This window comes from Nerophis ophidion, linkage group LG09 (genome assembly GCF_033978795.1).
Source record: "Nerophis ophidion isolate RoL-2023_Sa linkage group LG09, RoL_Noph_v1.0, whole genome shotgun sequence".
Lineage (NCBI taxonomy): Eukaryota > Metazoa > Chordata > Actinopteri > Syngnathiformes > Syngnathidae > Nerophis > Nerophis ophidion.
Window position 1 is genome coordinate 5,862,050 of NC_084619.1, and position 25,779 is coordinate 5,887,828.

The 25,779-nt window shown below is 41.6% G+C and overlaps 1 protein-coding gene across 2 annotated transcripts; it reads right to left on the reverse strand.

The window, feature by feature from the left end:
* Nucleotides 1–4,438: 4,438 nt before the first annotated feature.
* Nucleotides 4,439–25,059, reverse strand: znf488 (zinc finger protein 488). Of its 2 annotated transcripts, XM_061909909.1 has the most exons (5): nucleotides 24,998–25,046; nucleotides 19,840–20,070; nucleotides 17,888–18,107; nucleotides 9,758–9,986; nucleotides 4,439–6,821 (listed from the first exon to the last, which is right to left on the reverse strand). In XM_061909909.1, exons 2-5 carry the CDS (start codon nucleotides 19,848–19,850, stop codon nucleotides 5,794–5,796), a joined length of 1,488 nt encoding a protein of 495 aa, XP_061765893.1. In that variant the 5' UTR covers nucleotides 19,851–20,070; nucleotides 24,998–25,046; the 3' UTR covers nucleotides 4,439–5,793. The 2 variants fall into 2 exon arrangements, with proteins under 2 accessions (XP_061765893.1, XP_061765894.1); XM_061909910.1 differs by lacking the exon at nucleotides 19,840–20,070 and having other exon boundaries at nucleotides 5,602–6,821; nucleotides 24,998–25,059.
* Nucleotides 25,060–25,779: the final 720 nt, after the last annotated feature.

Sequence of the window (25,779 nt, forward strand, 5' to 3'; positions counted from 1 at the left end):
AGAAATGTTGTTCTAAAACTGTTCGACAATTTGCTTACAAATTGGTGACCCTCGCCCCATCCTTGTTTGTGAATTACTTAGCATTTCATGGGAGCTGTTTTTATACCCAATCATGGCACCCACCTGTTCCCAATTAGCCTGCACACCTGTGGGATGTTCCATATAAGTGTTTGATGAGCATTCCTCAACTTTATCAGTATTTATTGCCACCTTTCCCCAACTTCTTTGTCACATGTTGCTGGCATCAAATTCTAAAGTTAATGATTATTTGCAAAAAAAAAAAAAAAAGTTTATCAGTTTAAACATCAAATATGTTGTATTTGTAGTGCATGGGTGTCAAGCTGCTGATCCGCTTGAGATGGTTTCCTGTGGACGGGACTCTCGCGGCTGTCTTGGAGCCACTATGGATTGAACTTTCACAGTATCATGTTAGACCCGCTCGACATCCATTGCTTTCGGTCCCCGTAGAGGGGGGGGGTTGCCCACATCTGAGGTCCTCTCCAAGGTTTCTCATAGTCAGCATTGTCACTGGCGTCCCACTGGATGTGAATTCTCCCTGCCCACTGGGTGTGAGTTTTCCTTGCCCTTTTGTGGGTTCTTCCGAGGATGTTGTAGTCGTAATGATTTGTGCAGTCGTTTGAGACATTTGTGATTTGGGGCTATATAAATAAACATTGATTGATTGAAATTTTGCCCGCCGTGTAATTTCAGTTGGCCCTTGAGGCAATAATAAATTAACATATATATATATATATATATATACAAACAATACTCAAGTTGGTGAATTGGCTGTACATATAGTCCTCCCCTCTTAACCACGCCCCCTGCCAAAACCACGCCTCCAATCCACCCCCGACCACGCCCCCCACCTCCCGAAATCAAAAGTCTCAAGGTTGGCAAGTCTGTACTAAATATTGTGGCATGACAATGACAGCAGTGGGCTCAAAAAGCTTAATCTAAACACTCCTGTGGTCCGAATGGTGTTTAAAATAATGATAAGGAGAACAAAAAACACTCAACGCATCTTGTATCATGTTGACAAGTTTACATTTGTAAATGTGCAAACACACTCCATGTGTACAGTACAAAGAGGATAAATACGTGGATGGCTTTAAGGTATGTGTGACAATCATGAGCTGTCCTCGACATCGACTTTCCACCATCCTGAGGTCCTTAAGGCACAAAAATCACGGGACAGAGGCTTGAAGGACAAGAGGCTGAGGTCAGTCCATGTACCTCTGCCGCCCCCTGGTGGACAGGCTGTGTTGGCTACTTATTAACAGCTACAGTACCTACATTCACTGCCAGGATCTAAGCCAGGGGTCGGGAACCTTTTTGGCTGACAGAGCCATGAAAGCTAAATATTTTTTAAATATATCTCCGTGAGAGACGTATAATATTTTTAACACTGTCAGGTTCAAACACTGATGACATTTATTAAACAGACAAGAAGCAAGGAATTAAACAGACTGGATTCAATTTAGCTCAATGAGGAGAAACGTGTGGACCTGTACACTTGTACAGCAGGGGTCACCAACGCGGTGCCCGCGGGCACCAGGTAGCCCGTAAGGACCAGATGAGTCGCCCGCTGGCCTGTTCTAAAAATAGCTCAAATAGCAGCACTTACCGGGGAGCTGCCTCTATTTTTTTAATGTGATTTATTTACTAGCAAGCTGTTCTGACTTTGATCGACATTTTTAATTATAAGAGAGAAAACTCAAATAGAATTTGAAAATCCAAGAAAATATTTTAAAAATATTTTAAATAAATTATTTTGTTTTTTTACTTTGCTTCTTATAACTTTCAGAAAGACAATTTTAGAGAAAAAAATACAACCTTAAAAATGAGTTTAGCATTTTTAAACACATGTGCCTTTTTGCCTTTTAAATTCCTTCCTTTTCTTTCCTGACAATTTAAATCAATGTTCAAGTGATTTTGTTTTTTCATTTATTGTCAAGAATAATAAATACATTTTAATTAAATTCTTCATTTTAGCCTCTGTTTTTTTGACGAAGAAAATTTGTGAAATATTTCTTCAAACTTATGATTAAAATTCCCAAAAAATGTTCTGGCAAATCTAGAAAATCTGTAGAATCAAATTTAAATCTTATTTCAAAGTCTTTTGAATTTCTTTTAAAATGTTTTAAAATCTAGAAGAAATAATGATTTGTCTTTGTTAGAAATTTAGCTTGGTCCAATTTTGTTATATATTCTAACAGTGCAGATTCGATTTTAACCTATTTAAAACATCAAAATTCTAAAATGAATCTTAATCAGGAAAATTTATTAATGATGTTCAATAAATTATTATTTTTAATTTTTTCAAAAATATTCAAATTGGCTAGTTTTTTTTCTTCATTTTTTTCGGTTGAATTTTGGATTTTAAGGAGTCGAAATTGAAGATAAACAGGTTTCAAAATTTAATTTTCTTTTTTTCCTGTTTTCTCCTCTTTTAAACCGTTCAATTAAGTGTTTTTGCCATCATTTATTCTCTACAAAGAAAAAAACTTTCGTAAAAGGAAAAAAAATGTACGATGGATTGACAGACAGAAAGACCCATTTTATTTTTATATATGTGTACATATACATATATATACATATATACATATATACATACATATACACATATATATATACATATAAATACATATACACATACATATACATATATATGTATATATAGATTTTTTTATTAAAGGTAAATTGAGCAAATTGGCTATTTCTGGCAATTTATTTAAGTGTGTATCAAACTGGTAGCCCTTCGCATTAATCAGTACCCAAGAAATAGCTCTTGGTTTCAAAAAGGTTGCTGACCCCTGCTGTACAGTGTCGTCAAACGCTCTGACAAGAGAATTTTACGCCTCCTTTTATTTGGACTTTCCCTGATTACAACAACTAAATTCATGCATCTCTTATTCTTTTTAATAACATTGTTATTGTGAAGGTAACCAATAATAAATGAAATACTTTTGACCATTAATGAGACTTCTTGAACAGGTGCAATAGAAACAGAGGGATTAAAATGCATGAAAATGTTTTGCATTTTGAAGGTTATTTTTGATTACCAGCGGAAATATTAAAAGGGGAACATTATCACAATTTCAGAAGGGTTAAAACCAATAAAAATCAGTTCCTAGTGGCTTACTTTATTTTTCCAAGTTTTTTTTATTTTTTATTTTACCTATCGTGGAATACCCCGAAAAAAGGCTTTAAAGTGCCTGATTTTTGCTATCTGTAAATCCTCCCGTCCATTTTCCTGACGTCACTGTGTGATGCATATACAAACATGGCGGATAGAACAGAAAGATATAGCGACATTAGCTCGGATTCAGACTCTGATTTCAGCGGCTTAAGCGATTCAACAGATCACGCGTGTATTGAAACGGATGGTTGGAGTGTGGAGGCAGATAGCGAAAACGAAATTGAAGAAGAAACTGAAGCTATTGAGCTATATCACGACGGACGAATTCGGCGATCGCCTTCTAACCAACGATTGCATATTTTGACCACTGGTGCAACTTGAATCCGTCGATTGGTATGTGTTTGTTTGGCATTAAATGTGGATGGAGGGAAAGGCTGGATGCAAATATAGCTACAAATGTACATCAACCAGCCTAAATAGTATGTTAGCATCGATTAGCTGGCAGTCATGCCGTGCACAAATATGTCTGATTAGCACATAAGTCAATAACATCAACAAAACTCACCTTTGTGATTTTGTTGACTTTATCGTTGGAAATGCATCTGCTTTGAGTGTCGCAGGATATCCAAACATCTCTGTGGTAGCATCGCTATCGTCGGTAAAATGTGCAGAACGAACGAGGGACTTTTGCATCTTTTGACACTGGTGCAACTTGAATCCGTCGATTGGTAAGTTGTTTGTTTGGCATTAAATGTGGGTGGAGGGAAAGGCTGGATGCAAATATAGCTACAAATGAGGCATATTGATGCAATATGTACATACAGCTGGCCTAATTAGCATGTTAGCATCGATTAGCATGCTAAATCAACTTGAATCAGACCCTGATCGTGTTGTTACACCCTCCGACGAGGCATGATGTCTCCAAGGTACGGGAAAACAGTCGAAAAACCGGAAAATAACAGAGCTGATTTGACTTGGTGTGTAATGTGTTTGAGAAAATGGCGGGTCGCTTCCTGTTGTAACGTCACGGGTGAAAGGTCATTACTCCGACAGGCGAACAATTGAAAGGCGTTTCAATCGCCAAATTCACCCATTTAGAGTTCGGAAATCGGTTAAAAAAACATATGGTCTTTTTTCTGCAACCTCAAGGTATATATTGACGCTTACATAGGTCTGCTGATAATGTTCCCCTTTAATTATTTATCGTGTTATCTGAGAGCCAGATGCGGTCATCAAAAGAGCCGCATCTGGCTCCAGAGCCACATCTGGCTCTAGAGCAGGGGTCGGGAACCTTTTTGTCTGAGAGAGCCAAAAAGCCAAATATTTTAAAATGTATTTCCCTAAAAAACATATATTTTTTTAACACTGAACACAACTAAACGTGTGCATTTTTAAGTAAGACCAACATTTCCAGAGTATAATAGGTCTCTTATTCTTTGTAAAACATTGTTATTCTGAAGTTAACTGTGGAGGGGGCGTGGCCTGCGGGCCTGCAGCAAAGAGAGATGTTGCCAGAACCGGCCTAGAAATCAGCGACAGGTGCGTAGACGGCCCACCTGGGCCTTTTTATCTAATCACCTGTCGCTCTGTTATAAGCAGCAGCCAGGAGGAGAGACAATAATAAATAAATTACTTCTTACCATTAACACAACTTCTTGAACATAAAAATGCATGAGAATGTTTTATATTTTGAATGTTATTTTTAACACTGTGATTACAAGTGGAATTATTCATTACTTATCCTGTTAAGCAATGTCAGCTCAGATTTATCCGAGAGCCAGATGCAGTCATCACAAGAGCCACATCTGGCTCTAGAGCCATAGGTTCCCTACCCCTGCTCCAGAGCCACACCCGGTTCCAGAGCCACATTCGGCTCTAGAGCCACATCGGGAACCTTTTTGTCTGAGAGCCAAGAAGCCAAATATTTTAAAATGTATTTCCCTAAGAGCCATATATTTTTTTAACACTGAACACAACTAAACGTGTGCATTTTTAAGTAAGACCAACATTTCCAGAGTATAATAGGTCTCTTATTCTTTGTAAAACATTGTTATTCTGAAGCTAACTGGAGGGGGCGTGGCCTGCGGGCCTGCAGCAAAGAGGGATGTTGCCAGAACCGGCCTAGAAATCAGCGACAGGTGCGTAGACGGCCCACCTGGGCCTTTTTATCTAATCACCTGTCGCTCTGTTATAAGCAGCAGCCAGGAGGAGAGACAATAATAAATAAATTACTTCTTACCATTAACGCAACTTCTTGAACATAAAAATGCATGAGAATGTTTTATATTTTGAATGTTATTTTTAACACTGTGATTACAAGTGGAATTATTCATTACTTATCGTGTTAAGCAATGCCAGCTCAGATTTATCCGAGAGCCAGATGCAGTCATCACAAGAACCACATCTGGCTCTACAGCCATAGGTTCCCTACCCCTGCTCTAGAGCCACATCCGGCTCCGGAGCCACATCCGGCTCCGGAGCCACATCCGGCTCCGGAGCCACATCCGGTTCCGGAGCCACATCCGGTTCCGGAGCCACATCCGGTTCCAGAGCCACATCCGGTTCCAGAGCCACAGGTTCCCTACCCCTGATCTAAGCCATATAAACCTTATTTACTGAATAAATACATTTTCCTTCTGCCATCAGCGGTCTCAGTTATGTGACGTCATGTGCCTGGACAGGTGGTGGCGTTCTCGGAAGTACTCGTGGCAGATCGGGCAGGTGAGCTTCTCCTCTCGCCTTCTCCTCACCTGCGACTCGGCGGCGAACTCCTTCTTGTGGTGGGAACGCATGTGGAAGACGAGGTCGGAGGTCATGCGGAAGGAGAGGTTGCACTTGGCGCACCAGTTTTGCACCGACACGCCGAACGAGGTCAAGGTGGGAGGGAGGATGGTGAGCGCCGAGGTGGGCTGGACCTGGGAGGGTCTAGACCAGTGTTCCGGTGTGTAATGGAAGGGTGGGGGCAGCGTGTGGATGTCAGTGCTCAACATAGCGGGGGCCATAAAGGTAGTGTAGCCTGACACGGTCCTGGAAGTGAGGGCCTCACTCATCTCCCCCAGACCACTGGAGAGCAGGGTTGTGAAACCACCGTGTTCCAGTTCGCCGACAGAAGTCCTTTTACTTGGTTTACAAAAAGCACTTTTCTGATCAGGACCGTTGGAGTGGACCAAAGAGAAAGCACTGGTTCTGCTCGAGTGCAAGCCGGAGCTCTCTCCAGTCTCCGAGTCACGTGTAAAAGTCCACTTGGCTTCCCTGGGCTCTCCAGAAGTCCCATTTTTACATCCCAATTGATCCAGCTTGGTCCTGTCTGCTTTGATCTTCAAACTTGAATCAAAGGCATCTCCTCCAGCCTCATCCTGGCTTCTGACAAACTGCGTGATGTTACCGTCGTTTGAAATATTCGTTTTTTCCAGCAGGACGGTTTTCCGCAGCTTGGGGGAAACGCCCTCCGGGTTTTTCCGTTTTGAAGGCGCCGTGTCCGCGTCGTCAGGCCTTTTGTGTTCCAAATCTCTGGCGATGTTGTGGAAATCTGTGACGCGACGCGGCCTCTTGACCTCGACGTGTTTGTGTTGGTACACGCTCCAGGCGTCGCTCTTGATTAGCGCGCATAAGAAGCGGCAATGGGCCAGGAATGGATATTCATTCTTGAAGATCTGCTCACACCTGCCACATTTGAACTCTGGAAAAAAAAAAACACATATAGAGAAACCGTTTTTAGAAACACGGAAATTGGAAATTTCTTAGAAACTGATGACTGGACGGTGTGGCGCAACCGAAGGGTCCATGGTTCAATCCCCACCTAATACCAACCTTGTCATGTCTGTTGTGTCCTGAGCAAGACACTTCACCCTTGCTCCTGATTGGTGCTGGTTAGTGCCTTGCATGGCAGCTCCCTCCATCAGTGTGTGAATGTGTGTGTAAATGTGGAAGTAGTGTCAAAGCGCTTTGAGTACCTTGAAGGTAGAAAAGCGCTATACAAGTACAACCCATTTATTTATTTATCTTCAATTGATGCATGACACCATTAAATACAAACCCTGTTTCCATATGAGTTAGGAAATTGTGTTAGATGTAAATATAAACAGAATACAACGATTTTCGAATCATTTTCAAGCCATATTCAGTTGAATATGCTACAAAGACAACATATTTGATGTTCAAACTGATAAACATTTTTGTTTTTTTGCAAATAATCATTAACTTTAGAATTTGATGCCAGCAACACGTGACAAAGAAGTTGGGAAAGGTGGCAATTAATACTGATAATGTTGAGAAATTCTAATCAAACAGTTATTTGGAACATCCCACAGGTGTGCAGGCTAATTGGGAACAGGTGGGTGCCATGATTGGGTATAAAAGCAGCTTCCATGAAATGCGAAGTAATTCACAAACAAGGATGGAGGCGAGGGTCACCAATTTGTAAGCAAATTGTCAAACAGTTTTAGAACAACATTTCTCAACGAGCTATTGCAAGGAATTTAGGGATTTTACCATCTGCAGTCCGTAAAATCATCAAAACGTTCAGAGAATCTGGAGAAATCACTGCACGTAAGCGATGATGTTACGGACTTTTGATCCCTCAGGCGGTACTGCATCAAAAACCGACATCCGCGTGTAAAGGATATCACCACATGGGCTCAGGAACACTTCGTAAAACCACTGTCAGGACCACATCATCCGCAAAAAGCAGAGACCTAATCCTGCGGTCACCAAACCGGAACCCCTCAACGCCTTGACTGCGCCTAGAAATTCTGTCCATAAAAGTTATGAACAGAATCGGTGACAAAAGGACAGCCTTGGCGGAGTCCAACCCTCACTGGAAATGTGTCCGACTTACTGCCAGCAATGCGGACCAAGCTCTGGCACTGATCATACAGGAAGCGGACCGCCACAATAAGACAGTCCGATACCCCATACTCTCTGAGCACTCCCCACAGGACTTCCCGAGGGACACGGTCGAATGCCTTCTCCAAGTCCACAAAGCACATGTAGACTGGTTGGGCAAACTCCCATGCACCCTCAAGAACCCTGCAGAGAGTATAGAGCTGGTCCACAGTTCCACGACCAGGACGAAAACCACACTGTTCCTCCTGAATCCGAGGTTCGACCATCCGGCGTAGCCTCCTCTCCAGTACACCTGAATAAACCTTACCGGGAAGGCTGAGGAGTGTGATCCCACGATAGTTGGAACACACCCTCCGGTCCCCCTTCTTAAAGAGAGGAACCACCACCCCGGTCTGCCAATCCAGAGGTACCGCCCCCGATGTCCACGCGATGCTGCAGAGTCTTGTCAACCAAGACAGCCCCACAGCATCCAGAGCCTTAAGGAACTCCGGGCTTTTTAACTACCTCAGCGACCTCAGCCCCAGAAATAGGAGAGTCCACCACAGATTCCCCAGGCACTGATTCCTCATAGGAAGACGTGTTGGTGGGATTGAGGAGGTCTTCAAAGAATTCCTTCCACCTTTGATTGATTGATTGATACTTTTATTAGTAGATTGCACAGTTCAGTACATCTTCCGTTCAATTGACCACTAAATGGTAACACCCCAATAAGTTTTTCAACTTGTTTAAGTCGGGGTCCACGTTAATCAATTCATGGTACAAATATATACTATCAACATAATACAGTCATCACACAAGTTAATCATCATAGTATATATATTGAATTATTTACAATCCGGGGGGTGGGATGAGGAGCTTTGGTTGATATCAGAACTTCAGTCCTCAACAATTGCATCAACAGAGAAATGTGGACATTGAAACAGTGTAGGTCTTATTTAGTAGGATATGTACAGCCAGCAGAGAACATAGTGAGTTCACATAGCATAAGAACAAGTATATACATTAGACGTACATTTGAGTTGTTTATAATCCGGGGAGATGGGATGTGAATGGAGGAGGGTATTAGTAAAGTGTTGAAGTTGCCTGGAGGTGTTGTTTTAGAGCGCTTTTGAAGGAATATAGAGATGCACTTACTTTTATACCTGTTGGGAGTGCATTCCACATTGGTGTGGCATAGAAAGAGAATGAGTTAAGACCTTAGTTAGATCGGAATCTGGGTTTAATGTGGTTTGTGGAGCTCCCCCTGGTGTTGGGGTTATCCACAACATCCGCAGCCGAGGTCAGCAGAACACCATCCGTAAATCTAATCCATTATTATTATTATTATTATATATATATATATATATTTTTTTTTATTATTTCTACCCCGACCCGGTGGTTGGGGACACAAAGAATTGCTCTGGCGACATCCAGTGGTCACATTTGCAAACAGCAGTTTCTTTCATTCAAAAATTTCAGCTCATTTTTATGCTTAGCAAACTCATCTTGTGGGCCGGAGGAAACCTGTTATGTTATGGACTGTATCCCTGCAGACTGTATTGATCTATATTGATATATAATGCATATATTTTTGTTTTTTATGTTGATTTAATAATCCATTCATCTATCCATCTTCTTCCGCTTATCCGAGGTCGGGTCGCGGGGGCAACAACCTAAGCAGGGAAACCCAGACTTCCTGATTCGCACTTTTAACACCCCTGACTTAGAAATTCTGTATTTGAATGCAATCATCAACTAACTCCCAACAAAAAAAAAACTCCTCTGGCTCACCTTCACTGGTGCCTCTGCTCAAGTCCGTAAAGCCCAGAAGGTGACAGAGCTCCTGGTCGTACCAAACTAGGAGTTCCTCCTCCTGCTGGACGTCCCTGGTGGTCCTCACATACAGCTGACCTCCTTTGAGGAAGGCCTCTGTGTTCTGCTCCTCTTTATTACGTGCGGCCTGCACCAGCCGCAGCCAAGACAGCACCAGTGCAGAATTACGCATGGCCTCTGGGTCCACCTGCTGACAGAGTTCAGTTAACACATGCAGTGGCCATCAAAAGTTTACATGCACTTGTCAAGAACATAATGTCATGGCTGTCTTCACTTTCCAATCATTTCTACAACTCTTATTTTTTGTGATAAAGTGATTGCAGCACATACTTGTGTGTCACAAAAAAAAAACATTCATGAAGTTTGGCTCTTTTATGGATTTATTATAGTCTACTGAAAATGTGAGCAAATCTGTTGGGTCAAAAGTATACATACAGCAATTTTTTGGGGGCCGGTATATCTGATTTTTAGGAACACTAATACAAAACCTGAAAATAACGTCCGATTGAATGCTAAAAACGCTATGACGGACCGCCTTAAAAAATGTAATTTTGTGGAATTTTAACTTTTTTTAACTGGAGCGAGACACCCAGAATGTAGATGAACGAATGTAGGGACGGCGTGGCGCAACGGAAGAGTGGCCGTTCGCAACCCGAAGGTCCCTGGTTCAATTCCCACCTAGTACCAACATCGTCACGTCCGTTGTGTCCTGAGCAAGACACTTCATCCTTGCTCCTGATGGGTGCTGGTTGGTGCCTTGCATGGCAGCTCCCTCCATCAGTGTGTGAATGTGTGTGTGAATGGGTAAATGTGGAAGTAGTGTCAAAGCGCTATGAGTACCTTGAAGGTAGAAAAGCGCTATACAAGTACAACCCATTTATTTATTTATTATGAAAAAAAAGAATGTTACAATATTAACTGTGCACTTAAGATTTGACTTTAAGGTTTTACTACTTACGTATAAAATACTACACGGTCTAGCGCCAGCCTATCTTGCCGATTGTATTGTACCATATGACGTCATACGCAAATACGGTATTAGCTTTCACTGTTATGCTGATGACACCCAACTCTACATGCCCCTAAAGCTGACCAACACGCCGGACTGTAGTCAGGTGGAAGCCTGTCTTAATGAAATTAAACAATGGATGTCCGCTAACTTTTTGCAACTTAATGCCCAAAAAACGGAAATGCTGATTATCGGTCCTGCTAGACACCGACCTCTATTTAATAATACAACTTTAACATTTGACAACCAAATAATAAAACAAGGTGACTCTGTAAAAAATCTGGGTATTATCTTCGACCCAACTCTCTCCTTTGAGTCACACATTAAAAGAGTTACTAAAACGGCCTTCTTTCATCTCTGTAATATCGCTAAAATTCGCTCCATTTTGTCCACTAAAGACGCCGAGATCATTATCCATGCGTTTGTTACGTCTCGCCTCGATTACTGTAACGTATTATTTTCGGGTCTCCCCATGTCTAGCATTAAAAGATTACAGTTGGTACAAAATGCGGCTGCTAGACTTTTGACAAGAACAAGAAAGTTTGATCACATTACGCCTGTACTGTATATACCTTTATATACATACATATATACCTGTACTGGCTCACCTGCACTGGCTTCCTGTGCACTTAAGATGTGACTTTAAGGTTTTACTACTTACGTATAAAATACTACACGGTCTAGCTCCAGCCTATCTTGCCGATTGTATTGTACCATATGTCCCGGCAAGAAATCTGCGTTCAAAAGACTCCGGCTTATTAGTGATTCCTAGAGCCCAAAAAAAGTCTGCGGGCTATAGAGAGTTTTCCGTTCGGGCTCCAGTACTCTGGAATGCCCTCCCGGTAACAGTTCGAGATGCTACCTCAGTAGAAGCATTTAAGTCTCACCTTAAAACTCATCTGTATACTCTAGCCTTTAAATAGACCTTTTACGACCAGTTGATCTGCCGCTTCTTTTCTTTCTATGTCCCCCCCTCCCTTGTGGAGGGGGTACGGTCCGATGACCAATGATGAAGTACTGGCTGTCCAGAGTCGAGACCCAGGATGGACCGCTCGCCTGTATCGGTTGGGGACATCTCTACGCTGCTGATCCGCCTCCGCTTGAGATGGTTTCCTGTGGACGGGACTCTCGCTGCTGTCTTGGATCCGCTTGAACCGAACTCTCGCGGCTGTGTTGGAGCCACTATGGATTGAACTTTAGACCCGCTCGACATCCATTGCTTTCGGTCCCCTAGAGGGGGGGGGGGGTTGCCCACATCTGAGGTCCTCTCCAAGGTTTCTCATAGCCAGCATTGTCACTGGCGTCCCACTGGATGTGAATTCTCCCTGCCCTTTTGTGGGTTCTTCCGAGGATGTTGTAGTCGTAATGATTTGTGCAGTCCTTTGAGACATTTGTGATTTGGGGCTATATAAATAAACATTGATTGATTGATTGATAAAACACTGAATATTGACAACATATGAACATCACACTCCTCCTCCATCCACATATTTTACAATCATACAAAAATGCAACAAACGCAGTGAAATATGAACACAAAGGGTAAAAAACAAAAAAAAACACCTCCAATTTGATTTATCTGATACATCACTAAGCTTTCGAACTTTGTTGTAAAATGCTAATTCCATGTCTGTCCCTGACACCCACATTTCAGGCTCTGGAAACACTCTGTGGAAACGCTCCCCGCCCACACTGCTTGGTGCCTCGTCTGAGCTGCTGTGACATACATTACAATAGTAACTAAGTAGATGATCATAGAAACTAGCTATATTACCATAGTAACTAGTACATCATGCAAAAGCGCAGATTCCAACCATTGGAATAGTTAGTAGCTACACTTTCCATCTTAAAGATTTTAAAAAACATTTACTTATTTACTTAAAGGCCTACTGAAAGCCACTACTAGCGACCACGCAGTCTGATAGTTTATATATCAATGATGAAATATTAACATTGCAACACATGCCAATACGGCCGCTTTAGTTTAAATTTCGTGCAAAGTATCCTGTTGAAAACGTCACGGTATGACGACGCGTGCGCGTGACGTCTCGGATTGTAGCGGACATTTTCTTCCAGCTATAAATCGTCTGCTTTAAATCGCATAATTACACAGTATTCCGCACATCTGTGTCGCTCAATCTTTTGCAATTTGTTCAATTAATAATGGAGACGTCAAAGAAGAAAGATGTAGGTGGGAAGCGGTGTAAATTGCGGCTGCCTTTAGCAACACAAACACAGCCGGTGTTTCCTTGTTTACATTCCCGAAGGTGATTCCAGAAAACACAGAGTGAGATGTTCTACCTCTTGTGCGAAACACAAATGTATAAAATGACTTAACACATTAAAATGTCTAGTAAAACATTTAAAAAACACAACAATCAACTTCTAAAACATTAAAAATGACTCCAAAACACATAAAATGAAACGTAAATTACTCCTAAAACACATAAGATTCCTAAAACACAAAGACACCTAAAACACGTAAAAACTCCTAAAACACGTAAAAAGACTCCTAAAACAAATTAAAAACAGAATGAGGTGTTTGCATCCTTTGCGAGCACATACACTTGGTGGCCTTGTAGGTGAACAGTGAACGTGAACGGAAGACCTGAAGGATAAAATTATTTACGGGTGCGCATTATCAGTAGTGTTCCTCTGGGTTAGGGTTAGGGTTTCGGCCTTTAACACTATACACCCTCTCCAGAGGCGGCCAGCTACAGGATGATCAGACCTGAGCTTGCAACCCAAGTCCAACTAGCCATGATAGTCACCTTGTTGGCAGACATATCAGGGGACTATGCATGGCAGGGGCGTCCGGTTCCTTGAGTCAGATTTTGTTCTGCCTTACTACGGAACAGAACAGTCAAGCGAACATTGTTCTTTACCACAAGTCAACCGGCAGGTTTCGGTGAGAAAATTGTGGTAATAAGTCGGCTCTTACCGTAGACATGAGCGGAGCTTGCGTCGTTCCTCATGCACCTGTCAAAGAGGCAGCTGCGGAATGTCTCGCCTCCTCCGACCGGCCGCCCCCGAACGTGGGATGCTTCCATCGTGGAGGATGGGGAAAAAAAGCCCCAACGGCTGCCTTCGCTTCGCCTCATTGAGAAACGTGGCTTCCCTCAGAGACACTGGCGGTCACCACACCCCTCTGACTTTCAGATACAACTATAGAATCTCACTAAAAAACTAGTAACACAATAAGCAGATAAGGGATTTTCCAGAATGATCCTAGTAAATGTGTCTAATAACATCTGAATTGCTCCCACCGCCCTCTTTTTTTTTTGTAGTCCTTCACTCTCACTATCCTCATCCACGAATCTTTCATCCTCGCTCAAATTGATGCGGAAATCGTCGCTTTCTCGGTCCGATTGTAAACAATGTTCAGACGTGAGGAGCTCCACAACCTGTGATGTCACGCGCAGATCGTCTGCTACTTCCGGTACAGGCAAGACTTTATTAGCGACCAAAAGTTGCGAACTTTATCGTGGATGTTCTCTACTAAATCCTTTCAGCAAAAATATGGCAATATCGGGAAATGATCAAGTATGACACATAGAATGGACCTGCTATCCCCGTTTGAATAAGAACATCTCATTTCAGTAGGCCTTTAATATTTGATTACATGTCCCTTGGCAAGTTTCACCGCAATAAGGCGCTTTAGGTAGCCATCCACAAGCTTCTGCTTGAATTTTTGACCACTCCTCTTGACTAAATTGGTCCAGTTCAGCTAAATTTGTCGGTTTTCTGACATGGACTTGTTTCTTCAGCATTGTCCACACATTTAAGTCAGGACTTGAGAAAGGCCATTCTAAAACCTTAATTCCAGCCTGATTTAGCCATTCCTTTACCACTTTTGACGTGTGTTTGGGGTCATTGTCCCAACTGTGCCCAAGACCCAACCTCCGGGATGATGATTGTAGGTTGTCCTGGAGAATTTGGAGGTAATCGTCCTTTTTCATTGTCACATTTAAAGCACCAGTTCCATTGGCAGCAAAACAGGCCCAGAGAATAATACTACCACCACCATGCTTGACGGTAGGCTGGTGTTCCTGGGATTAAAGGCAGGAATGGTGTTCATATCCTATCCTTCCTATACTGTACATACTGTATATACTGTTTTACTATTTGATCTTGCACTGGTACTGCGATTACTGTACTTCTAACATAACTACAAGGGGTGTGGGGAAAAAAAATTGATTCAAATTTGAATCGCGATTCTCACGTTGTGCGATTCAGAATCGATTCTCATTTTTAAAATAATCGATTTCTTTATCAATCCAACAAAACAATACACAGCAATACCATAACAATGCAATCCAATTCCAAAACCGAACCTGACACAGCAACACTCAGAACTGCAATAAACAGAGCATTTGTGAGTAGACACAAACCAAAAGTAGTGAAACAAAAATGAATATTATCAATATTAGTTATAATTTCAGCATAGCAGTGATTAAGAAATATTCCTCATTGACATTATCATTAGACATTTATAAAAATAAATAAAAAGAATAGTGTCACAGTGGCTTACACTTGCATGGCATCTCATAAGCTTGACAACACACTGTGTCCAATGTTTTCACAAAGATAAAATAAGTCGTATTTTTGGTTCGTTTCATAGTTAAAACAAATTTACTTTATTGCAATCAGTTGATAAAACATTGTCCTTTAAAATTATAAAAGCTTTTTTCGAAAACATCTACTACTCTGCTAGCATGTCAGCAGACTGGGGTAGATCCTGCTGAAATCCTATGTATTGAACGAATACAGAATCGTTTTGAATCGTAAAAATATCGTTTTTGAATCGAGAATCGCGTTGATTCGAAAAAAATTGATTTACAATCAAATCACGACCCCAAGAATCGATATTAACTCGAATCGTGGGACACCCAAAGATTCGCAGCCTTAATAACTACTGTGACTTATTGTGTAACTTAATTGTCTTGTAATTGATGTACAACAAAGCTATTCATTTTTTTAATATATATTTTTGGTATAGAGCAGGGGTCGGGAACCTTTTTGGCTGAGAGAGCCATGAAAGCCAAATATTTAAAAATGTATTTCCGTAAGAGCCATATAATATTTTTACAACACTGAACACAACTAAACGTGTGCATTTTTAAGTAAGACCAACATTTCTAGAGTATAATAGGTCTCTTATTCTTTGTAATAACATTGTTATTCTGAAGCTAACTGTGGAGGGGGCGTGGCCTGCGGGCCTGCAGCAAACTTGGGTGTCCCAGGACCGGCCTCGAAATCAGCGACAGGTGCGTGGACGGCCCACCTGGGCCTTGTTATCTAATCACCTGTCGCTCTGTTATAAGCAGCAGCCAGGAGGAGAGACGTGATGAATTGTAACCAGAGCGCGAGCAAGAGAGAAAAAGACAATTGAAGGAAAAGCAACTGAGAGACTTATTGAAAAATAAAACAATATTGTAACCCTGAAAAGGGCTCTCATGTCGGTGCTTGGTGGTCTGAAGAACCCCCAGGAGGGCAAGCCCCACACTAACCAATAATAAATAAATAACTTCTTACCATTAACGCAACTTCTTGAACATTAAAAAGCATGAGAATGTTTTATATTTTGAACGTTATTTTTAACACTTTGATTACAAGTGGAATTATTCATTACTTATCGTGTTAAGCAATGTCAGCTCAGTTTTATCCGAGAGCCAGATGCAGTCATCACAAGAGCCACATCTGGCTCTAGAGCCATAGGTTCCCTACCCCTGCTCTAGAGCCACATCCGGCTCCAGAGCCACATTCGGCTCCAGAGCCACATCGGGAACCTTTTTGTCCGAGAGAGCCAAGAAGCCAAATATTTTAAAATGTATTTCCCTAAGAACCATATATTTTTTTTAACACTGAACACAACTAAACGTGTGCATTTTTAAGTATGACCAACATTTCCAGAGTATAATAGGTCTCTTATTCTTTGTAAAACATTGTTATTCTGAAGTTAACTGTGGAGGGGGCGTGGCCTGCGGGCCTGCAGCAAAGAGGGATGTTGCCAGAACCGGCCTAGAAATCAGCGACAAAAAGGTCCGTAGATGGCCCACCTGGGCCTTTTTATCTAATCACCTGTCGTTTTGTTATAAGCAGCAGCCAGGAGGAGAGACAATAATAAATAAATTACTTCTTACCATTAATGCAACTTCTTGAACATAAAAATGCATGAGAATGTTTTATATTTTGAACGTTATTTTTAACACTGTGATTACAAGTGGAATTATTCATTACTTATCCTGTTAAGCAATGTCAGCTCAGTTTTATCCGAGGGCCAGATGCAGTCATCACAAGAGCCACATCTGGCTCTAGAGCCATAGGTTCCCTACCCCTGGTATATTTATTTATATAGCACTTTTCTCTAGTGACTCAAAGCGCTTTAGATAGTGAAACTCAATATCTAAGTTACATTTAAACCAGTGTGGGTGGCACTGGGAGCAGGTGGGTAAAGTGTCTTGCCCAAGGACAACGGCAGTGACTAGGATGGCGGAAGCGGGGATCGAACCTGCAACCCTCAAGTTGCTGACACGGCCGCTCTACCAACCGAGTGTATTAGATTCTGCAACTAGTCTTTGGATCCCACTTTACGCAATATCTGAAGAGAATGGGGGGAAAAAAAAAGCATTTCACTGTGGTGTAGTCTGCAGGTGACGAATAAACTTTGAACCTTTCTCCACCAAACAAATTGCTGGGTATTGTGGCCAAACAGCTCAATTTTTGTTTCATTTGACTACAGAACTTTCCTCCAGAAGGTCTTATCTTTGTCCATGTGATGTCAGATGAAAGAAAAATTGAGCTTCATAGATCCATAATACAATCATAAAAGAACCGAACTTCATGAATGCTTGTGACCAACAAGTATGTGCTCCTCCCTGCTTTGGCTGCAGCCCCCGCGACCCGACCGTCAATAAACGGAAGGAAAAAAGAAAAATAACCGTTGTAGAAATGATTGGAAACTCAAGACAGCCACGACATTATGTTCTTCACAAGTGTATGTCAACTTTTGATGGCGACTGCATCATCCCAAAATTCCACCATCAGTCTGAATCACAAGCTTTTCAAATCTTACTCACACTAAAGATGCAGGATTTTCCTCTCCTGTCGCTGGCTTTCTGCGCGATGAAGGCGATGGTGTCGTAAAAAGTGTTTTGCAGAAAGCATGGACCGAAGCAGGTTCCTGCGGGGATGCTGCGCGTCACCACCACGCTGCTGTGGAGCTCGGCTGGATGCTGCACGATTTTGCTGTCGACGCTCCACATGGACCGCGGCAGAAAGCCGTAATCCATCGTCAAACTGCAACAATTCAAACATATCCCGGTCATTATTGGCTCATTGGATATTTGAAATTAAAGAGTAATTGGCATTAAAAAATGTCTTATAATTTAATTTCCTCTTTAGTAACACTGCATGTTGCTATAATGCAGTGGTTCTCAACCTTTTTTTCAGTGATGTACCCCCTGTGAACATTTTTTTAAATTCAAGTACCCCCTAATCAGAGAAAAGCATTTTTGGTTGAAAAAAAGAGATAAAGAAGTAAAATACAGCACTATGAATTATTAAATTGTATAACAGTGTAAAATATTGCTCATTTGTAGTGGTCTTTCTTGAACTACCGTATTTCCTAATTAATTTAAAACCTCTTCTCACTCCTGCACTTACCAAAGGCATGCGGTAAAAGTAAGCATGCGCTAATTTTAAAACATCTTCTCACTCCGGCGCCTACCAAAGGCATGCGGTAAAAGTAAGCATGCGCTAATTATTTTAAAACCTCTTCTCACTCCGGCACTTACCAAAGGAATGCAGTAAAAATTTGAGTCTGATGTAAGCTTGGACCTTACTGAATAGCTCTTAATCTTCTTGCCTTTATGCGATTGCAAATTACCGGTCTTGAAATCAGCCCCCTCCTTTTTGAAAAAGAGGACAGGGGAAGTGTCACTCGTGACATCATGAGTTTGACCAGGCGGTAATTCAAGGCAGGCGCATACTATATGCCCTGAAGCAATTCAAGGAAATACGGTATTTGGAAAAAAAAAAAGATTTAAAAATGACTAAAAACTTGTCGAAAAATAAACAAGTGATTCAATTATAAATAAAGACTTGTGAATTAGTGAATTATATTTATATAGCGCTTTTCTCAAGGGACTCAAAGCGCTTTACATAGTGACACCCAATATCTAAGTCACATTTAAACCAGTGTGGGTGGCACTGGGAGCAGGTGGGTAAAGTGTCTTGCCCAAGGACACAACGGCAGTAACTAGGACTGCACAACCGGGAATCGAACCTGCAACTCAAGTTGCTGGCACGGCCACTCTACCAACCGAGCTATGCCCGCCCCACATATAAGTAATCGACTCAAAGTGCCCTTTTTGGGGATTGGAACAGAGATCCATTTGGATTCATGAACTTAATTCTAAAGATTTCTTCACAAAAAAATACATTTTTACATCAATATTTATGGAAAAATGTCCACAAAAAAATCTAGCTGTCAACACTGAATATTGCATTTTTTTTCACGGTTTATGAACTTGCATTCATATTTTGTTGAAGTATTATTCAATAAATATATTTATAAAAGGATTTTTGAATTGTTGCTCATTTTAGACTATTTTTAAACATTTTTACATCCCCCTTGGCATACCTTCAAGTACCCCCCATTTGAGAACCACTGCTATAGTGCATAGCCCCACGTCTATGCGCATTATAATGAACAAAACCTCTTATTATTAGCGCAATTTTTTTCCACAGTGGAACAATCACAGCAGGCGCAGACAAAATGATTACTAACGTCCTTTGTGTCATTTTTTTTCACTCGGTTTCTCCTTTTGTTTCCCCCATCTGCCGTCAACTGTCTCCTCTCTATTGCACATCAAGTTAAATCACAGCCCCCACCCCCAGAACAAAAAAAAAACCTAAAGAAATATTAAAATGCAGGACTGACAGTCGAAATAATAAAAAATAAAAAAATATATAAATTAATAAGATGAAAGTGGGGGGGAAAGTGGAAGAAGAGTGATGGTGGACTCACCTGCTGTACATAAAGATGCTGTTCTGAGCAGCGATGTTCCCACGACGTGCGAGTTATCCGTCTGAATGTTCATGAGCATTGACGTTGCTCCCAGCTCCTCCACTCCCACTTATCACCGTGATGAGAGCCACTGATGCGTGGGGCAATGATGCAAAACTGGTGCACAGTCTCACGCTGTGTGGATTTAACTACCCCCCCCAACCCTCAGCCTGCACATGATCTACTGATTGTCTTGTGTGGAGGAGGAGGAGGAGACAGAAACCAATGAATGGAAAGCAGTCATAAAATGGTTAAAGTTGCTGGATGCACATATGCACAATTCTAATGAGATTCAATCTAATCCACTTTATTTATAAAGCACAGGGGTAGGGAACCTATGGCTCTAGAGCCAGATGTGGCTCTTTTGATGACTGCATCTGGCTCTCGGATAAATCTGAGCTGACATTGCTTAACACGATAAGTAATGAATAATTCCGCTGGTAATCAATCCATCCATCAATTTTCTACCGCTTATTCCCTTTCGGGGTCGCGGGGGGCGCTGGCGCCTACCTCAGGTACAATCGGGCGGAAGGCAGGGTACACCCTGGACAAGTCGCCACCTCATCGCAGGGCCAACACAGATAGACAGACAACATTCACACACTAGGGCCAATTTAGTGTTGCCAATCAACCTATCCCCAGGTGCATGTCTTTGGAGGTGGGAGGAAGCCGGAGTACCCGGAGGGAACCCACGCAGTCACGGGGAGAACATGCAAACTCCACACAGAAAGATCCCGAGCCTGGATTTGAACCCAGGACTGCAGGACCTTCGTATTGTGAGGCAGACGCACTAACCCCTCTGCCACCGTGAAGCCTCCATCCATTTTCTACCGCTTATTCCCATTTGGTGTCGTGAGGGGCGCTGGCGCCTATCTCAGCTGCAATCGGGCGGAAGGCGGGGTACACCCTGGACAAGTCGCCACCTCATCGCAGGGCCAACACAGATAGACAGACAACATTCACACTCTAGGGCCAATTTAGTGTTGCCAATCCACCTATCCCCAGGTGCATGTCTTTGGAAGTGGGAGGAAGCCGGAAGGTAAAGCTCTCAATTTACAGGTCGATCTACGGTCCCATCCTCACCTGTGGTCATGAGCTCTGGGTTATGACCGAAAGGACAAGATCACGCGTACAAGAGGCCGAAATGAGTTTCCTCCGCCGAGTGTCGGGTCTCTCCTTTAGGAATAGGGTGAGAAGCTCTCATCCAGAAGGAACTCAAAGTAAAACCACTGCTCCTCCACATGGAGAGGAGCCAGATGAGGTGGTTCGGGCATCTGGTCAGGATGCCACCCGAACGCCTCCCTAGGGAGGTGTTTAGGGCACGTCCAGCCGGTAGGAGGCCACGGGGAAGACCCAGGACACGTTGGGAAGACTATGTCTCCCGGCTGGCCTGGGAACGCCTCGGGATCCCCCGGGAAGAGCTAGACGAAGTGGCTGGGGAGAGGGAAGTCTGGGCTTCCCTGCTTAGGCTGCTGCCCCCGCGACCCGACCTCGGATAAGCGGAAGAAGATGGATGGATGATTAAAAACAATGTAAAAAGCCCTGAGATCGGTAGGTCGAGAGTTCAAACCCCGGCCGAGTCATACTGTAAAGACTGTAAAAATGTGACCCATTACCTCCCTGCCTGGCACTCAGCATCAGGGTTGGAATTGGGGGTTAAGGCCTCGTTTACACTAAGGTTATCCAGGGTATATCACACCTAACCTTATCTGTGTCCACAAACAATGGCATCGTTTAAGACCCCTGCCCGCCGGCGCAACATAACCTAGTCATACTTGCCAACCCTCACGATTTTTCTGGGAGACTCCCAAATTTCAGTGCCCCTCCCGGGGCAACCATTCTTCCAAATTTCTCTCAATTTCCACCCGGACAACTATTCTGGGGGCGTTCCTTTAAAGGCACTGCCTTTAACGTCCTCTACAATCTGTAGTCACGTCTGCTTTTCCTCCATACAAACAGCGTGTCGGCAAAGTCATATAATACAGTACACACACGAGTGAATGCAACGCATACTTGATCAACAGCCATACAGGTCACACTGAGGGTGGCCGTATAAACAACATTAACACTGTTACAAATATACGCCACACTGAATGCATACTTAACAAGAATGACAAACATTTTGGGAGAACATCCGCACTGTAACACAACATAAACACAACAGAACAAATACCCAGAATCCCTAACTCCCAGAAGCACTAACTCTTCCGGACGCTACAATATTCACCCCCGCTACCACCAAACTCGGGCCCTCATTTGCCGAATTCGGAGGTCTCAAGGGTGGCAAGTATGAACTATGTACGCATGCACGGAAGTTTGGAAGTTCCTAAATTTGATTTAGGTGAACAATATCCAGTGTTGTGGTATTTTAAATAACTGGAATCCAGTGTGCTGGGGGGCCACATTGTAGTGAATCACACCTGAGACATAAATTAATCAAATCTTTATTAGACATAAATAATGTAACAAAGAACATTTAACATTAATCAATCTAGGGATGCAGATATCTGGTCAGGACACTTCTCACTCTTTTGTCTTCACCTTCATTCTTATATACATACATACATACATACATACATACATACATACATACATACATACATACATACATACATACATACATACATACATACATACATACATACATACATACATACATACATACATACATACATACATACATACATACATACATACATACATACATACATACATACATACATACATACATACATACATACATACATACATACATACATACATACATACATACATACATACATACATACATACATACATACATACATACATACATACATACATACATACATACATACATACATACATACATACATACATACATACATACATACATACATACATACATACATACATACATACATACATACATACATACATACATACATACATACATACATACATACATACATACATACATACATACATACATACATACATACATACATACATACATACATACATACATACATACATACATACATACATACATACATACATACATACATACATACATACATACATACATACATACATACATACATACATACATACATACATACATACATACATACATACATACATACATACATACATACATACATACATACATACATACATACATACATACATACATACATACATACATACATACATACATACATACATACATACATACATACATACATACATACATACATACATACATACATACATACATACATACATACATACATACATACATACATACATACATACATACATACATACATACATACATACATACATACATACATATATATATATATATACATACATACATACATACATACATATATAAATATAGTCAAGTTCTTCAGGTTTTTTCACAGGCTGTGCCCAAACTTGAAAGGGCCAGTGCAGGGGTCGGGAACCTTTTTGGCTGAAAGAGCCAAAAAGCCAAATATTTTAAAATATATTTCCGTAAGAGCCATATAATATTTTTTTTAACACTGAACACAACTAAACACGTGCATTTTTAAGTAAGACCAACATTTCTAGAGTGTAATAGGTCTCTTATTCTCTGTAATAACTTTGTTATTCTGAAGCTAACTATGAGGGGGGCGTGGCCTGCGGGCCTGCAGCGACAGGTGCGTAGAAGGCCCACCTGGGCCTTGTTATCTAATCACCTGTCGCTCTGTTATAAGCAGCAGCCAGGAGGAGAGACGGGGTTGGGGCTGGAAATACAATTGCTGGAAAGCAACTGAGAGACTTATTGAAAAATAAAACAATATTGTAATCCTGAAACAGGCTCTCATGTCGGTGCTTGGTGGTCTGAAGAACCCCCAGGAGGGCAAGCCCCACACTAACAAATAAATAACTTCTAACCCTTAACGCAACTTCTTGAACAGGTGTGGTAGAAAACGGATGGATGGATTAAAAATGCATGAGAATGTTTTATATTTTGAACATTATTTTTAACACTGCGATTACAAGTGGAATGTTTCATTACTCATCGTGTTAAGCAATGTCAGCTCAGATTTATCCGAGAGCCGGATGCAGTCATCAAAAGAGCCACATCTGGCTCTAGAGCCATAGGTTCCCTACCCCTGGGCCAGTGGGACTCAAGGACACAAAATGGTCTACTCTTTCCTTGTGATTAATTGATGTTTGATTTGAAGCAATCAAATAAACTGGGTTATCGATGTAAATGAATGGATGAACAGAATGAATAGTCGAATAGTCGGTAGTTGAATAGTAGAATAGTGGAATAGTTGATTAGTTGAATAATTGGATAGTAGAATAGCCGATTAGGTTGATAACCTTAACCAAACAAAACAAAAAAACAGTGTTTCCTAAAAATACATCAAAACACATGCTTTGCTTTCCTTTTAAATAAATCCAACCAAAATTAATTTCCATTGATAGGTGAAGTGAATTATATTTATATAGCGCTTTCCTCTAGTGACTCAAAGCGCTTTACATAGTGAAACCCAATATCTAAGTTACATTTAAACCAGTGTGGGTGGCACTGGGAGCAGGTGGGTAAAGTGACTGGGATGGCGGAAGGGGCAGTATAGCTCGGTTGGTAGAGTGGCCGTGCCAGCAACTTGAGGGTTGCAGGTTCGATTCCCGCTTCCGCCATCCTAGTCACTGCCGTTGTGTCCTTGGGCAAGACACTTTACCCACCTGCTCCAAGTGCCACCCACACTGGTTTAAATGTAACTTAGATATTGGGTTTCACTATTTAAAGCGCTTTGAGTCACTAGAGAAAAGCGCTATATAAATATAATTAGAAGTAGAAAGGGGAATCGAACCTGCAGCCCTCAAGTTGCTGGCACGGCCACTCTACCAACCGAGCTATGCCGCCCCGATAGGGACAAGGTTTAAGAATAAACTTAAACATTTCCAATAATATGAATGAAATTAAATTTAAACAATCCAAGAATAAACTTAAATAATCACTGATAAACTTTTTAAATTGACTTTTAGTCAACTTAATTTGTAAACATCAGTGAATTTATCCTTTTAAACATTTTCCCCAGTGAAATTTTCTTCAAACATTCCCCTCAGTCCAAACAAGCACTTCTTTCCTTCTCACCAGTTGCGTCTTCTGAGTCCACACAGGAGCTGTCGTCCTTCCTCTTAGCAGCACGTCAAAAAGAGGTGACTGACTGGAAGCTCAAACATTTTTGAGCATGTTTCTCTGAGCAGGTGAACAGGTGAACTCAATCAAACCAATCTGGTGGAAGCAGGTGGAGATGTTCAGCCCCTCAGCTCTCACTGTTGCCCCTTCAGGCCTGGAGTGTGCTCTGCAAATCAGTGGTGTTTGTCTCAGCAACAAGTGAAGGTAGGATTTCAAAATCCATCCATCCATTTTCTACCGCTTATTCCCTCTTGGGGTCGCGGGGGGCGCTGGCGCCTATCTCAGCTACAATCGGGCGGAAGGCGGGGTACACCCTGGACAAGTCGCCACCTCATCGCAGGGATTTCAAAATAAAATGACAAATTCTCCCAAAACGAACTATTTCCTGAAAAACTGACAAAATAAAAGTGACAATGGATATTCTAGAGGAATCAAATAAACGTGAGGGATTTTTGGTGGAATGCATACAATGTATATATATATATATATATATATATATATATATATATATATATATATATATATATATATATATATATATATATATCCATCCATCCCTTTTCTACCGCTTATTCCCTTTTGGGGTCGCGGGGGCGCTGGCGCCTATCTCAGCTACAATCGCGCCGAAGGCGGGGTACACCCTGGAAAAGTCGCCAACTCATATATATATATATATATACACACACACATTATATGTATATATATACATATATATTATGATAAATATATTTTTTATT

Bases quoted from the DNA above. Each gene is read 5' to 3' on its own strand.
- znf488 (XM_061909909.1), bottom strand. The intron at 9,987-17,887 runs GTGAGTAAGATT...CTCTGTCAGCAG, and splicing joins GAAAATCCTGCATCTTTAGT to GTGGACCCAGAGGCCATGCG. The intron at 6,822-9,757 runs GTGAGCCAGAGG...TTTTTTTTCCAG, and splicing joins GAGCAGAGGCACCAGTGAAG to AGTTCAAATGTGGCAGGTGT.